The sequence below is a fragment of the Dermacentor albipictus genome, chromosome 1, assembly GCF_038994185.2.
Source record: "Dermacentor albipictus isolate Rhodes 1998 colony chromosome 1, USDA_Dalb.pri_finalv2, whole genome shotgun sequence".
Classification (NCBI taxonomy): domain Eukaryota; kingdom Metazoa; phylum Arthropoda; class Arachnida; order Ixodida; family Ixodidae; genus Dermacentor; species Dermacentor albipictus.
The window spans coordinates 486,690,203-486,707,967 of NC_091821.1; the positions used below are offsets into that span (position 1 = coordinate 486,690,203).

Sequence of the window (17,765 nt, forward strand, 5' to 3'; positions counted from 1 at the left end):
CCGACAGGTAATTCAAGAGCAAGTGACCGAAGCTCTTCCACCTCCGTGTCAGCCGGCTCCCGTGGCCGCGCCTCTGACGTATGCTGAAGCCGCTGCACGGGCGCCTCGTCTGCCGGGATTCTCTCCTCCGCCTTCAGCGCCTCTCCAGCCGGTGTTCTCTCATCCGCCCTCGCCTCGCCGGCAGGTCGCTCCCTTTTTCAGCGCACAGCAGCAAGGCACAAATCCTTGGCGTACTCCTGACAACCGCCCAATATGCTATGCCTGCGGTACACCGGGACATGTAGCGCGCTTCTGCCGCCGGCGCTTGCCGGCCTTCGTGGGCACCGCGCGACCACCCAGCTCCGGCTTCCGACCATACCGTATGCCTCAGCGACCACCACCGGAAGTCTACGCTGCTGATGACATACCAGCACCGCAGTCACAGCTCTACAATACTCGTCGCTCACCTTCCTCTCGTCGGCGCTCACTCTCACCCATGCGTCGTAGGCCCAGTGCCAGTACTACTGAGGCGGAAAACTGATTTCCGCAGTTCCTGAGGCACGAACTGCGTCATCGTCGGAACATCGAAATCCTCGTTTTTCCCCCGCTAACGTTATTGAAGTGTCTGTTGATGGCATCAAATGTCTTGCCCTCGTCGATACAGGTGCTGCTGTATCTGTGATTAGTAAGAAACTCTGCCGTGAATTACGGAAAGTGACCATGATGCTTTCGGTATTATTGCTTAGAACAGTCAGTGCACAGCAAGTTCAGCCAGTCGCTATGTGCACTGCCAGGGTGTTGATTCGAGACATTTTGTATCCGATTGATTTCTTTGTGCTAACTTGTTGCTCCCACGATGTGATTCTCGGTTGGGATTTTCTGTCGCGCCATCACGCCGTCATTGACTGTGCACGTGCTGAGGTTCAGTTCTCCGTTCTGTGCGATATGCCATCTCACGACTTTCAAGTTCATCATGTAACCAGGATCTGTGTAGCTTCAGATACTGACCTTCCCCCTCACAGCGCGGTATTTGTCCCTCTTTCATGCGCATCGCTTGCCGAAGCGACGGTCATGTTTTCACCCGCTGCCGTCTTCATTCGCCGCCAGCCTATATTGTTGCCTTTCCCTCTCCTCACGGTTCACCATGGCGTTGCAGAAATACTGATTTCTAACCCAAATTCGTACACTTCGCTTTGCACTGTGGCGAGACTATTGGTACCATCCAGACTGTGGACGCTGACGTTATTGTGCATTTCCCTGTTCCCGACGACGTGGATACTGCCAACGTAACAGCACTGGCACCCCATGTGCCATCTAACCGAGTACTACCGGATGTTTTTTGTCGCTCTATTGCCGATGACCTCGAGCCGACACACCGTGAGCGGCTTATTACTCTTTTAAATGATTTTCACGCCTCTTTTGACTGCAACCAAGCATCATTAGGCCCCAAAAGTACCGTCTCTCACCACATTGATACGGGACACCACGCACCATTACGCCAGCGTCCGTACCGCGTGTCATCCACCGAGCGTCGTGTCATCGCCGAGCAAGTTGAAGACATGCTTGAACGTGGTGTTATCAAGCCATCCTGCAGCCCTTGGTCATCTCCTGTGGTACTCATTAGGAAAAAAGATGGCTCGATTCGTTTCTGTGTGGACTATCGTCGCCTCAACAAGATTACACGAAAATATGTCCATCCTCTACCGCGCATAGATGACGCCCTAGATTGTCTTCATGGTGCCGAATTCTTTTCTTCTTTGGAGTTGCGATCGGGCTATTGGCAAGTGCCAGTGGATGAATCCGACCGCTCCAAGACAGCTTTTATTACGCCTGATGGCCTGTATGAGTTTACCGTAATGCCATTCGGCCTCTGCAATGCACCCGCGAGGTTCGAAAGGATGATGGACAATCTTCTACGAGGCCTCAAATGGAAGACGTGCTTGTGTTATTTAGACGACGTGGTAGTTTTCTCCCCTGATTTCACCACTCACCTCTCTCGTCTACGCGAAGTTCTTACTTGCCTTACCACCGCCGGCCTTCAACTTAACTTGAAAAAGTGCCGCTTCGGAGCCCGCCAGCTGACCATACTTGGCCATGTCGTGTCCAAAGACGGCGTCCTTCCCGACCCTGACAAACTTCGTGCTGTCGCAGAATTTCCGCGGCCGACTACAGTGAAAGAGCTCCGCAGTTTCGTCGGTCTTTGCTCTTATTTTCGCCGCTTTGTGCGCAATTTTGCCTGCATCATCGCTCCCCTGACGAAGCTCCTGGCTGGCTCTGGTGCCCTTCGCGACTGGACTCCGGCATGTGACCAAGCCTTCACCACTTTGCGTCGTCGGCTACCTCACCGCCTGTTCTACGCCACTACGACCCGAGTGCATCGACTGAAGTTCATACCGACGCCAGCGGCGTTGGTCTTGGGGCCGTCCTTGCACAACGGAAGCCTGGCTTTCCAGAATATGTGGTTGCATATGCGAGTCGTGCTCTCACGAAGGCAGAATCCAATTATTCTGTCACGGAAAAAGAATGTTTAGCTATAGTTTGGGCCTTAAACAAATTTCGTCCTTACTTGTATGGCCATCCGTTCGACGTTGTGACAGACCACCACGCGCTCTGCTGGCTTGCGTCACTGAAAGACCCGTCGGGGCGTCTTGGACGTTGGGCTCTTTGGATCGAAGAATTTGACATTCGCGTCATTTATCGATCCGGGCGCCAACATTCTGATGCAGATGCGCTCTCCCGTGCGCCCATGCGATCCGACGAAAGGCCACCTTCGTCCATAGAGTGCCCGGTTGCTACGCTTGCTGTTACTGACATGCCGTCTGAACAGAGAAAAGATCCGTGGATTGTGTCTCTCATTGACATTCTTAGCAGTTCTTCAACGTCTACATGCCCTCGAGCCATTCGTCGGCAAGCCACCCACTTCGTGCTACGGGACGCCATCTTGTACCGCCGAAACTATCAGCCCGACGGTCGCAAATGGCTACTAGTCATCCCTCGCCATTTGCGTTCCGACGTATGCACGTATTTCCATGCAAACCCACAACAAGCTCATGCTGGCGTCCTGAAAACCTACGAGCGGCTCCGCCAGCGGTACTACTGGCGCGGCATGTATTCTTATGTCCGCAAATACATTCGGTCATGTGCAGCCTGTCAGCGACGCAAGACATCTTCTCATACGACAGGCCCTCTGCAACCTTTACCGTGTCCTGCAGGTCCTTTTGATCGGGTTGGCATCGACCTTTATGGGCCTCTTCCATGCAGTGCTACCGGAAATCGTTGGATAATTGTCGCAGTAGACCACCTGACAAGATATGCTGAAACTGCTGCACTTGCTTCGGCTACCACTCGCGACGTCGCCGCATTCATCTTACGGCATTTCGTCTTACGGCACGGCGCACCGCGAGAACTGCTCAGTGACCGAGGCCGTGTCTACTTGTCCGAAGTTATTAATGAGCTACTCGCCGCGTGCCGCACTATTCACCGCACCACTACGGCGTATCACCCACAAACTAACGGTCTAACGGAACGATTCAACCGCACCCTTGGGGACATGCTCACCATGTATGTTGCGTCGGGTCATTCCAATTGGGACGATGTCCTCCCTTTTGTGACGTACGCATACAATACCGCCGTTCAGCCTACCACAGGCTTCTCACCATTTTGCCTTCTTTATGGGCGTGAACCATCCACTACCCTCGACACCGTACTACCATATCACCCGGATGCCTCTGAATTCACCCCTCTTTCCGACGTTGCTCGCCATGCTGAAGAGTGCCGCGAACTGGCTCGCTCGTTCACGTCGGATACCCAAGGAATCCGCAAAGATCGCCACGACAACGATCGGCCCACACAGTCCTTCGCCGTGGACTCTCACGTCTGGCTTCGGCTGCCCTTCCAAGCTCCAGGCCTTAGCCCAAAGCTTGCCCCGAAATATCAAGGTCCGTACCGGATCGTCGCGTGTACTTCGCCTGTGAGTTATGTGGTCGAACCGGTGACGCCATCTTCGGACAAACGCCGCCGTGGCCGCGAGACTGTTCACGTCAGCCGCCTGCAGCCGTACCACGACCCCCTTATCGTATCATCGCCTTAGGTCGCCAGGATGGCTCCTCTTCGCCCCGGGGGAAGTTGTAGCGGGTAATATGCATGTGGCACTGTAGTTGTAGTGGGTAATATGCATGTGGCACTGTGCGGACTGCCACCGCTGTGGCGCGAGACACGAGCGCGGGTTGTTGATGCGAAGCGCTAGAACTCGTGATCTAGAGCTACCTGCGATCCCTCGAATGAGCTACATAAACCCCATTTCAATATATACATGTACACATGCATATACATCCCGAAAATGGAGGACAAAATAAGATCCTGCACATATGAAAAGCAACACCTGTACAAATGTATGTTAAATTAACACCCCGAATTTTACTCAGAATGTAAAGGCAATGTTCAGCGGAACATAAGAAATGCGGAACGGTGGCTGGCTATATCGACTACGTGATCGCTCCGCTAGACTCACCTGTCCCCACAGACGTTGTGCATGTGTCCCAGCTGGAGCATTACTTAGCCGCGAGTCCACCTCCTCTATAATTAGCACCGAGACGGTGGCTTTACAGGCAGTGGGTATGTTACGGCGCAACCAAGAGTAGCGCCTGTCCGAAGGCAACGATTTGACGTGTAGAGGCGTGATCGGTCTCGAAAGTAATCTTGTTTAAGCATCATTGTCTCTCGTGTAAATATTGTAAATACATCTTTGTGTGTGGCTTCTTGAACGTAAATATTATACGTATACCGAGAGAGAGAATGAGAGAAATATGAACAAATAAAAATCCTGGCGTTATTTCCGTTTAGATATTTTTGTTCGAGAACATAGCTGGCCGCACTCTTAAAATAGAAAGATGACAAACAAATGCGATCTTCATTGTCTCACATTCATGCTTGAAGCAACTCATATACCTTTATTCCAAGCTGCGACACGCAGCAGGCATTTATGACATCAGAATACAGCGTTATCTAGGGCAGAATACTGCCATTTAGCGATGAAACTCAATGATGCATTTCATTTTCCACAGCGGCTACTCATTGCGTACACGAACAATTTCCACAAACACAATCAGTACAATATCCAGTCCGAGCCAGCCAACTTTAGCGACACCAGCGCGTTTGAAGCATTTACAAGTGTGCCTCGGTGCCACTGCATTGTAACCATCGTCTCGTTCAATGTGGCTGAGATATTTTCCAGTGACGTCACCAATGGGGCAGTGATCACATGGAAGCGCCAACATCCCCAATGGGATGCAGCGTCGGGTCGTGCATGAAGGCTTTTGGCTTCACGAAATAAACTGACAGAAGATGCCTTGTTAGCAGAGAACATTTATTGATGTAAAGGATGTGAATGTTTTGTGAAATACAATAATGATCATTGTCGAAATGTCGAAATAATGTTTTTTATGTCGCAATCGACATGATGCTACTGGAGTCTTCCTCCCGGCAGGCAATGCCACATAAATATAAAGTAACGTAAAATGTACTCCAACACTTTGCAATTTCGCACCAAATCACAGCAAACAAGAGTGCTTCGAACGGTATAAGTGTTGCAGGAATCGGACCGCAAGAAGCTGCCTATTGCCACTTGGTAGACACACAGTTCAAGTATACTTTTTGAAACAGATATCTGCTTACATTAACAGTGAAAAAAGCCTTCTGACTAATTGCCGCACTTTAATGATCGGCAATATTGGTCTTTGTTCCGCCACCTAATTGGCAACTTAAGCAAGGAACGTACATTTAATGGCATAAATCATGCATACACACAGTTAGAGCAATCGAGTTTTGATGATGAAGCGAGTGTATATTCCCATGTAATGGTTATTTCACTTCTACCTAGCTTTCGTGAGGTACTTCCTGTTTAATGTTGGAAGGCGGTGTCTCATTAGACGCGCTTTTGCACCTTAGCCACACTATCTATATAAGAACTTCATATAATGGAGGTGCTACAGTGCCCCTGCGTGTCATTTTTACTTTTTAAAGCAAACTTTTTTTGCCTCTTCCTTCGACTTCCCCACTGCTCCTGCTGCTGTGGCTGCTATAGATGCTGTTGTCAGGCACACTGCGTCTTGGGGCCACAGCGCGCGCATACATGACAGGGACGAGTCAGAGAGGAAAGGCGACGCAAGAAGCCCGTTTTCACCGCACCATGTCGAATGTGCCCTATGCCTTCTGGAGCTCCTTGGTCGTCGCCACATTAGCCTCTTGACAGCTCTAAGTACCCGTGACTTCCCTCAGAAGGATGGAAGAAACTGCAGCGCTTCCCTTTCTACTAAACATCTTGAAGGGGCAGCGCAATATGACGAAGATAGAAGGCAGGAACAGAGGACAGTGCTGTTCCTGCCTTCTGTCTTCACCATACTGCGCTGCCCCATCAAGATGTTCAACCATTACCAACTCGCCCAAATGTCGATCCTTCTACAGACCTTTCTACTAAGGTGCGAGTGTAAAGCGGACAAAGATAGAACTGTAGGGAGGAGGGAGGAGAGGCTGTAGTTCCAATAGAAGGGCGGGTGCGGAAGCTGACGTGAGAAGGCAAGCAAACTCTGTTACTATACGTAGGCGGTTTCGGGGATAGTGGAGAAGCTCAAATTGAAGGTACGGTATAGGACGTCGCTGCTATTCCAGAAAAATAAACCCATGCAAATATGTCAAGCTTCCAAACCACGCAGGGCACGCAGAAGCAGAGGTGCAATAATTAAAACGCACTGCAGGGTCCAGGCGACAGTATGGACGCGCTCGACCGCCAAATCAACACTTCTGTGCCCGCCGCGTTACATTTGTGGATTTGGCATTGCTAGAGGCCGTGGATTTGATCCCAACCGCGGCGACCGCTTTTCGATGGGGGTGAAATAGAAAACGCACGTGCACTTAGATTTTGAGACACGTTAAAGAAAATCACGGTGTCAAAATTAATCTGGAGTCCGCCACTACAGCGTGCCTCATAATCCGATTTTGGTTTGGCACGTACAGCCCCATTATTCAATTCAACTTTAATACTTCTGCCACAATACCTCTGTCCCTTGTGAGGCAATGACTACGCTTAACCCTCTGAGAGGTTACGAAATATGGCGCACAACAATGCCTCAAGCAAACACCTCTCCCTATGTGTTCTGTGTACTACGCAGACAAACAGCAGTTGTGCCCATAAGGCAACGTTTAACATCAACTCACCCCTCTCGTGTTAGACACAACGTTGAAGAAATTGTGTTTTACCCGTTCAAATCACCGCTAATTATTGTCAATCAAAGCGTCCAGCACGAAATGGTTCGCTTACATCGATTCCCTCAGTGGCTAGGATCTGCATAATCTTTTATATGTCAATATCTCGTGACACGACTTTGCATATTGTACTGATGCCTTCTTTGCCAAAAGCTTCAGGAACTGTTATTGCATCCTGGGAGAGCAGCTATTTTTCGAGGCTAGAAAATACGCAGCTATCATGCGGCGCATGTCACAACGTATTTGCAGCCTCCACTTCCGCTGTAAATGGACTAGACATAGCTGCACTTATAACATTATGTTGTTTTCCTGGGTAGAGGGCATTTGCCATTTCCTTATGTGAGGTGAGGGTGTGCGGTGGTATAGGGGGTGTTCGTTTCATGGCTATTCGTAGTAGTAATCAGAGCTTAGGTGTGAATTCTCCAAGGCTATGTGATCCGTGTCAACCTGAGGCAGCCTTTGCCCTGGAAAGTTTGAAATTGCAGTGACGCCGTTCCGGAGGCCGTACCGTCCGCCGTATTCTTTTGTGAGGCCTGCGTACCAAATGTTTTCGGCAGCTATTGAATGCTGGGGCGCCTTAACAGGGAGAACTTTGATGGGAGCCGCGTTGTAGACGGCGTCAGCAGAGTCCATAGGAGCAGTGCCGGGTTCGTTTGTGTTCACAACAGTGCGAAAGCCATATTTGTCGGCGATGTAGTTCACGTGGCGGAAGATCCCGTTGACAGCGCGATAGCCGTACGCGCCCGTCTTGGTGTTTTGCGCATCGGCCCTTTCGATCCGATACTGCTGGTTGCCCTCGTGGTCAGCGATGTTGTAGTCAAACTTGTACGGTCTCGCGGTCTGCAAAGAAATTTTAAATCAATATCGGGTAGTCAAAAGTAAAACAAAGAAACTCGGCTTGCATGCGCAAGGGAGTCGATTTACTGCCACTTGTTTTGTCCGTGGAGCTAAGTGTAACCGATACCACATGAATCGGACCATTTCTATTGATGTGTAAATGACAGTTGTATAAAAATGAATGCTGCCGATGTGAGGACCTCGAGGCTCGGAGATACTTCGGGTCTTGTTTTGAAGGAAGGTGAAATTCGTTTCTTGTTCTAATAGACAGCGAAACCTAATGTCCCAAAAGTTGTGCAATTGCTTTAAGTTTCTTCAAATTATTTAACACAATCGCTCTTTTTGGGCTGACTTGGGTGGACATCTATGAGTTGCTAATCTGCTAATTTGTTGATTAAAATTACTGTAGCGAAGGGCTTTCCAAACTTTTCAGTTTTATAGACACTTTAACATGCACACAAACGTTAAATTTTAATTCACCTGTTAGTCATAGCCACTGCCGGCAGTTGAAGGTGAAAGCTCGACATCCGCCAAGCAACAGCAAAGTCTCAGGTAAACACTGTTGTAAATAGGCACTTTTACTCTCATTTTCTGTTGAAGAGAAGTTATTTTTAGCCCTATGTGCTCCTCAATTTTACTTCGGTACTTTATGCGAGAAACTGTCCATGAAGCCTGAAGGGATATACAGCATATTATCTTATCTGACCACCTTCGACACTGAAATACAGGAAGTACGTTTTTTTCGCAAACATTTCGATAGTACGGAACATGTCTGGGCACCATTTCATATATATACTGCAAGAAAAATAATCTCTACAACAGTATTTCGTTCACCGATAATGCATGACTGAAGACCATGTCAAAAAATGTTTCCAGCTGGTCTATAGTTCATGATCAGCGACCTATGATATTGGCGGAAGAAGCAACAAATCATTATGGTTCATGTAACCAAGGAATAATCAGGCGTTTTTTAGAAAACGGCAGTTGTAACTAACCAAACTCTTCGAATAGGTGGACCTAGAGATTCGCAGATGCATTCTTCTTAATGAGGCGGTAGGAGTTGCAGACATTCGTTATTACTTCTTTTGAGAACGTTTTTCGTCCAATAACATTCTGAAAAAAACCAGCTTTGTAAATTCGGTTCCTTCATTATTGGCGAAATGTTAATTGTACAATTAAATAAAATTTATTGAAGGTAAAAGACAGGCACTGATTTTTCACCCGTAAAATAAGTACATATCTAATCCACCACATCTAGCCTTAAATGATAATGATGTTGATTATGTTGATGAATTTACTTCTTTTAGTGTAGTCTTTACTACTTATATGACATGGGACGCTCACCTAAATAAAACTTGAATTGCTCTTTCCGCATTTATTCAGAATTTATCGGAATTTTTTCACGTAGAAGCCACAGTTTACCAGTCAAGTCTAAGCTGAGTTTATACTGCGCTTTCTTTTACTCATATCTAAATTACTTGGGTAACACCTCTGATTCTAATGTTCGAAAATTATTTGTTCTTCAGAAAAAAAAAATGCCCCGGATAATTGCTCAAACTTCATACGATGCCCAAACAATTCCCCTACGCCTAAAGTATAAAATTGTTGGCGTAATTGAATTGTTTCAACACAGTTTTGCTGTTTTCATAAAAAAAAACAATAGCAAAAGAATGATCCGTTCCGTAATCGCATAGTAAAACTCACCCCCTCTATCACGCCATCTGAAACTAGAAAACGAGATACTTGTACACTAACTCGATGTACAACTAACAATGGTCTCACAATATTGATGTACATATTGCCCAAATGTTTAAACAGTGAATTCTGTGGTAATTTATGCTATACGTCATTTTCTTCTATTCGAGACTCATTTGTAACTTGGCTCTTGTTGACCATATATCCTAGAGCGTATGACTTTCCTTTATTATTATAATTTTACACTCTTTCAGGTTAATTGAAATATTTTCGTACTATGTATTTAATATACCAGTATTCAATACATGGTATAATTGCATTTGAAGTTCCATATATCACTGTATAATGATCTACGTAACTCTTGCACACACAATGTCCAAGGTACTTCATTGCACTACGCATATTGCGCGTTAATTTTGCTGAACTTTTGTTTTTTTTTTATCCTGTCGCAACTGTCAATGTTGTTAAATGGGTTCGAGAGCTTTGTCGTAGGGTCGCATAGGCTGCTTTTTCTCTCTTACCGCAGTTTGTACTCCTGCACACTGTACTGCAAACTGAAATAAAGCTTTCGTTATTGATTTGATTGATACCTTGAAGCTCAAGGATTACCGGGATATCAATGCCTTCCATAGCACACCTGGGAAACGCATGTAACTAGTGTCATCCTCAGAACTCGTTACAAGTAGCTATGACATGCGAAGTCACCAGCTACAATTCGTAAATGTCAATATGTGCAGTAAAATAATGTCTTCGAGGAGGAAATATTGAAACATCATTATTTGTTCAAGTATTAATTTTGGCTTCGAGTGCAATAATGTCCGTAGCGGAGGGTGATCTAGCTCAAGAACGATAATTGTGCAGTAGGCTATGGGCGTGTTTTTTTGAAAAATTATGCTAACGATAAAGAAGAACAGCTCTTTCCGGGTACTGTAATCAGAAGTAACGTTCTTCAGAAGTAATTTTTCTTCGGAAACGGAACTGCTGATGGCACGATGCGCGTGCCTGACCACGAGCGTTATTTATTTATTACCTTACATATAACCACACTGTCTTGTTTAAAACAAACTCTGCAGTGTAATGTCGAGGAAAGATCAGTTCTCAAGTGATACAAAAAAGCTCACGCTTACACGAGATACACTCTAGCCAATGATTCATTACGTCACTGACGAAACGGCAAACCGCCTATTCTATTACACGGCTGTAGGCCTTACCTTTGCCGAACTCCGTCTAGGCGTAAGAGGCAACTGAGGCACATCATAATACTCATAGTCAGGAGGCGGCAGTGGACCCAGGCCATAGACACCGAAGAAGGCAGTCACGAATGTCATGATGATAACCTGCGTTAACATAATCACTTGCAAGACGATCGTTCTAGTAATGACAGCGAGTGCTATCGTTTTACGAAGCATACACTTCTTTACGCTTCTGCCTTTTAGTGTCGTCTTCTTTCGTCTGTCGTTCTATTTGGCACCTTCGTTGTAAATATGTAGAACCAACTCGCCCAGCAGCACGTACTCAGTTTTGAGGGGTTGGTAGTCACTGATAAAGGCTTGTGCCACAGCGAGCCAGAGCACATGCTATAAATTCATTATCCAGGCAAAGTGTTCCTAATATGTCGGAAAAAGAAAACTATAATTTATATGCGAATATATTTGAGCGCACTGACTTTGTGCATTGATATTCCTGCCACCAAGGTAACCATACGTAGACCAATTCATTTGTTTGGTTATCCAGCCATTTTTCGTTAATGGCCAGTCCTCGGGCGACTCTCGCGCTCGATGGTCTGTGGTAAGATTCGGCTTCCGGCTGACTCCATTCGTTAGTTCGTTCGTTCGTTCGTTCGTTCGTTCGTTCGTTCGTTCGTTCGTTCGTTCGTTCGTTCGTTCGTTCGTTCGTTCGTTCGTTCGTTCGTTCGTTCGTTCGTTCGTTCGTTCGTTCGTTCGTTCGTTCGTTCGTTCGTTCACTTTCGCTCGCTATCTTTTTAGATCGCTCTTTGCTCTCTGAATCTCGTTTGCTTGCTCCGTCACTCGCTCGCTCGTTTTTTCGCGCTGCTCGCTTACAGTTACAATGATAGCCGGTGATTTCTGGACAATTATTTATTTGTAAAAATACACATGGAACAGACTACAAAATTATGATGAGCATTTTACAATTATTGCTGTTTGTCCTTTGTACATTTCTTATCTATGCGACCACACTGAACAAAAGTGGTAAAAAAGTAACTAAGAGGTACTTTAGATACATCTTTACAGTTTCAATAATTGATGTTTTATGAAAGACGTGGGTACATTGGGAATTTTCTACGATAGGGAAGCAGCATCATTGGCTATTGAATTTGCCTGCTTTTATACAGGCTGATATGGCATTCTCATACTTGCAAAACAGAGTGAGTTTTACCGTCGATACTTCACAGGGTGGTGGAGCGACAACTACGGGATTTTAAGGGAAGAAATGAGCGGTATGAACAATGAAAAACGCATCGGCTGGGCACTGAGAGTCGAACGGTGCATGCGTTCTAGGCTCGCATCAATTGCAGAGAGCTCTTTTGGGTCGTGCCGGCCACGCAGTTAATCAACCACCTTAATGTTCTGCTACATTCCTCATTGTATCGAGAGCGTGTGAAGTTGTGTTAGACACACACAATGTCCAGTCAAAAAGTTCTGCAGAGCGAGCTCGGTGCATCGACGTCGGAGTACAGTGTTTCATGCTTACCAAGTCACATGCAAAACGCACTGGCTGATCCTTTCAATATGTTACAACTTGATGCGCGACAGTTGCAGAACTACAGCAGAGCCACACGTTTATGCGATCGTAAAGGCACAAGTTCTTTTCACATAGTTCGAAGGCTCGCATTTCAAGGTTTGTTCTGAAGTACGAAGTTGTATCCTTGATTCCAAGTTCTCCCAATGTTGAAATAGGTGCAAGAAATTGTGTGCCTAGCATTTTCACTAACGCAGCCCAACTTTGCTAAGCTCATCCCTCAGCAGGCTCGGCATGCCTACATTTTGGCTTTTTTACAACGAAGTATGGATTTTATGACTGCATGGCATGCCATTTATGTAGGTGTACCAAGTGTAGCAGTAGCAGTCCTAAGCTGTGGACAAACGTATTCAGAAAATCGAAGAGGCTGCCAAATACTACCGTACGCTTTATGGCAACGTGAGCCAGTACAACTTATACAGCATAATTGATTTGCAGTTTTCTTTAAAGGAGTTAATGTTTCCGTTTAGGAACTCACTTGCTACACATGATATACGAGGTATAATGAGCGCACAACTGTACGGGCTTTATCTTTCCATATATGTTAGTTGAAAAGGGTAAATTATTTAAATAATAGAATGGTCTGGCAATGGTCATACTTAATTATTTCGCAAAGCAAGTTTGATAAGATGTTGTTTAGAAAATAGGTGCACTGTGCTTTTTACCTGGTTCACTTTCTCAGTATCTCGACTTTGGCAAAACGAAACTTTCTATACGTGCCACTGCACCGTTTCCTTAGACCAGGTGATCACTGACGTAAAGGTTACCATAACCCGGTCTACACTTAGAAAAACATTGTAATGCAAAGTGTTTTGTGAAAGTTGAACTAGAAATATTTGTGATCGTGTATACAGCTATATACCCAGTGTTCAAAATTAAGCTTTATGGTTTTCTTAAAATTAGGCACTGGGAGGCCCATGAGAACCACTTGTGCTAATAAGTTGTGTTCCCAGGCGGACACAAACTGAGATCATAATTATCGCTGTCAGCAGCCCAATTAACTTAAATTGAATAATTAAGTTTTTGTTGACTCCAGCAAGTAGGTATGTTTCTAGTGAAAAGTTAGAGGCGGTCGTATTTCTGCACAGTATCAGCTGGAAGAATTCTTCTAGCGTGTTTGTGCTCCGAGATATCCGTGACGCGGCTGTTGCGTGCGGTGTTTAAGTCTCACAACAAGGCGGAGGCGTAGGCAAAGATGATAACTGTTCCCCTTCCCCGCTCAGCTGGCGAAATCAAGATATATCATCGCGGTGTGCCGTGCAATTGTTGCTCTTAATTTCAATAACATTTGCGGTTTTTGAAAATCAGCAGTCTCTTTATTTAAGCAGAGCAGGCAAGGACTACGCCCGCTCGTCTAGCCACCATTGCGCACGCGCAATGCTCTCCGGCTTCTCCGCTCGCGCAATTACCTCGGCGTGGCAGCTGCCGCCAACGTTAGAGGCTATGCGGTCGCGTATTACGACAGCGGTTCCGGGTTCTTCGATTCTTTATTTTGAAAGCCGAGAGGGGGAGTGGAACAGTTATCATGTTTGCAAATTCCTCCGCCCCGTTGTCAAACTAAACGCCGCACGCAACATCCACGTCACTTCAGGGAAGAGTTTTGCGCCGATCCTAGCTCTCTTGCATGTGTATTCATGCAAACGACAATTACATTTTGTAGTAATCAGGTGATAGAAAAATATGCGGAATCTAACCAACCTTTATATATAGCTTCCATTGATTACGAGAAAGCGTTTGATTCTGTCGTAACCTCAGCAGTCATGGAGGCATTACGGAATCAAGGTGTAGACGAGCCGTATGTAAAAATACTGAAAGATATCTGCAGGGGCTCCACAGCCACCGTAGTCGTCCATAAAGAAAGCAACAAAATCCCTATAAGGAAAGGCGTCAGGCAGGGAGATACGATCTCTCTAATGCTACTCACAGCGTGTTTACATGAGGTATTCAGAGACCTGGATTGGGAAGAATTGGGAATAAAAGTTAATGGAGAATACCTTAGTAACTTGCGATTCGCAGATGATATTGCCTCGCTTAGTAACTCAGGCGACCAATTGCAATGCATGCTTACTGACCTGGAGAGGCAAAGCAGAAGAGTGGGTTTAAAAATTAATCTGCGGAAAACTAAACTAATGTTTAACAGTCTCGGAAGAGAACAACATTTTACAATAGGCAGCGAGGCACTGGAAGTAGTAAGGGAATACATCTACTTAGGGCAGGCAATGATGGTGGATCCGGATCATGAGACGGAAATAATCAGAAGAATAAGAATTGGGGGGGGGGGGGTGCGTTTGGCAGGCATTCTCAGATCATGAACAGCAGGTTGCCATTATCCCTCAAGAGAAAAGTTTATAATAGCTGTGTCTTACCAGTACTCACCTACGGGGCAGAAACCTGGAGGCTCACGAAAAGGGTTCTACTTAATTTGAGGAAGACACAATGAGCTATGGAAAGAAGAATGATGGGTGTAACGTTAAAAGATAAGAAAAGAGCGGATTGGGTGAGGGAACAAACGCGAGTTAATGACATCTTAGTTGAAATCAAGAAAAAGAAATGGGCTTCGGCAGGTCATGGAACGAGGAGGGAAGATAACCGAGGGTCATTAAGGTTTACGGACTAGATTCCAAGGGAAGGGAAGCGTATCCGGGGGCAGCAGAAAGTTAGGTGGGCGGATGAGATTAAGAAGTTTGCCGGGACGACATGGCCACAATTAGTACATGACCGGGGTTGTTGGAGAAGTATGGGAGAGGCCTTTGTTCTGCAGTGGGAATAACCAGGCTGATGATGACGATGATGATGATGATGATGATGATGATCTCGGAGCACGGACACGCTAGAATTCTTTCAACTGATACTACGTAGCAACACGACTACCTCTAACTTTTCAAAACAAACATACCCACTTACTGTAGTTATCAAAAAATTAATCAATTTTAGCTATATGGGCTGCTGACAGCGATAATTATCATCTCACTTTGTGTGGCCCTGGAAACACAGCTTACTTGCACAGGTGGTCTGCACGTTCCTCCTTGCGCCTCATCTTAAGAAAACCCCAATGCTTAATTTTCAACACAATGTAGTGTGGAACAAAGTCCTTGAGAAGCTTAATGAAATATATTGCATCGTAGCTCTTGGGGCCTCATTCTAATAAATCTTTCGGTTGGCCGTGTTGACCGCCGCCACCACCGCAGGTCTGCGTTGCTGCTATCGCCAGGAATGAACATCAAAATACACAGTTCCCACGGAGATTGAACCCGGGCCCTTTGTAGTAGTCAGCTACTCTACCACGGCGTGCAGAACTAGGTGCTGCAGCGATATGCCCTATACACGCGCCCTAGCGTTAGAGTAGTCACGCAGTGTGAGGTGCGTGGGGCTCAGCGTCCATACGTGCACACTTTGTTTTGCAGTTGCATAATATTGTACCAGATGGCGCGCCATCTAGTAGTTGCATTTTACCGGACCAATTGTCACGCAATGTGAAATGCACGCCGCGTAGCGTCGATAGGCGAAAATTGTGCATTGCAGTTGTGTTGCATTCCACCAGGAGCTACGACCTGCAGCGGTTGCATCGTGTCCTTCCACGTGTCAAGGGATGTGACATATTTTCCATATTGTCTCGATATTTTTCTTTACTGCTCGGTACACGTTATGGGGCGTCCTCACAAAGTACGAACCGCCGCTGAAGAAGCGAATTGTACCGCTGTGCGCGTGGCTGCAACCAGTTAACGCCAAGCCTAGCAGACCGCTATGTAAAGAGCAGCACAAGCAGCAGCTCACCGTTGGCGCAGTATGAACAGTTCAGTTGGTTCTCGTGAAAATGGCACAAAATTACTTCGCCGCGAATGCCCCCTAGCGTGCGCTGCCAAAAATACAGCCGCTATACAACCGCTCCTTTGGCCTACGCTGTAACTGTGTCGCGTGTGTCACACAGGCGGGTGAGTTTTCAGAGCGAAGCTTTGAGGCGCCCTTTCCTATGTTGGGGGTTGGCGCTCATCGGCGTAACTGCGTGAACGTGTGAATTCCTCACGCGTTCGTCGTCGTCTTCCGCCACAACTGGCTCCCATGCCGCTCACCATGCCAGCGTTCCCATACTGCCCCTCCCTCTGCAATGGCGCTGACGGCACTGACACAATGCCAGTGGGTGCGGCAATGTCGGTTTGAAGTTTCTTGCCTCAATATATTGCGAAACGACTACACAAATCAAACTGAACTCAAATTATGCATTCGGAAGTGTCGTATTCTGAGGCCCTTTTACAGGCATTGCTGTGTCAGATATGTTTGCAATGTTTGGTAGGATAGAAAGCAATGCCACCCATCGCTAGATTCGATTTTTTTCTGCATCGAATATACGATATTGGAGGTTGCCGAAACAGCGCTCACAACAATTTCGCAACGGCAGCTAGTATTTTCCAGAAATATGTAGAAAAAGGAGGTTCATAACAGGGTTTCCTCGCCCCTCATTTTCATGCCTCTCAGTAACCAATAATACCGTTTCCCCTCATTTTCATGCCTCTCAGTAACCAATAATACCGTTTGTTCTAGCTGAAGAGAGGTGAGAGCACTTGCTATACCTCTGTTGTTGGTTTTATACTAAGGCCCTAAGAATAAGATAATGGGCGCCACAAAATAAACATCTGTAGTTCTATTCTTGATGAAATTAACGGACCCTAGATGACAATAACTTTACTTGGAAATCACGGAGAGCTGCAGTTGATTGTTACCAGGCGCACGTTAATGAGAATGAGCTTTGTCTTGGTCAGAGTACATGTTCATAACAGTTCCAACGCAATTGCAATGTACGGTCAGTGTATCTTTCTACTAAAAGCAGAACAGTGAAATTGATTTGTTTTATCGTAGGTTCAATTCAGAAAACCAATATGAACGATAATTTTGGTATAGAAAGTGAAATGGATCCCTTTTGATTTGAAAATGCCAATCAGTAAATAAATGCGTGTACATCTGCGGCGTTATTGTGCCAGCGTCGTACTGTCTCAGAAAAAATGAGTTCAACCCGTGAAAGAATTCAACCATATGAGCCTCAGTTTTAAACGTTCTTATGCAGTTGGCTACATTGCATACATTTTTGGAGGTGTTAAGCTATATAAGGTACACTTGCACTGACGTAGAGATGAAGTATGCAGATAAATGCTTTACATTATTGTGCGTCCTAAAGATGATTGCGTTGCAAGAAGCATTCGCTCGAACTTACCTGCAGAAGCATGTTTCAGCCGCCGTGC

General features: G+C 46.1%; 1 protein-coding gene across 1 annotated transcript in view; it reads right to left on the reverse strand.

The window, feature by feature from the left end:
- Window positions 1-7,606: 7,606 nt before the first annotated feature.
- LOC135912193 (adult-specific rigid cuticular protein 15.7-like) overlaps window positions 7,607-17,765 on the reverse strand; it is a 49,617-nt gene continuing 39,458 nt past the window's right edge. The window contains exons 2-3 of the mRNA XM_065444577.1: window positions 10,983-11,108; window positions 7,607-8,079 (exon numbers count right to left, since the gene is read on the reverse strand). Coding sequence (XP_065300649.1) covers window positions 7,624-8,079; window positions 10,983-11,108 — 582 coding nt within the window. The 3' untranslated portion in view covers window positions 7,607-7,623. The remainder of the gene's footprint in view (window positions 8,080-10,982; window positions 11,109-17,765) is intronic.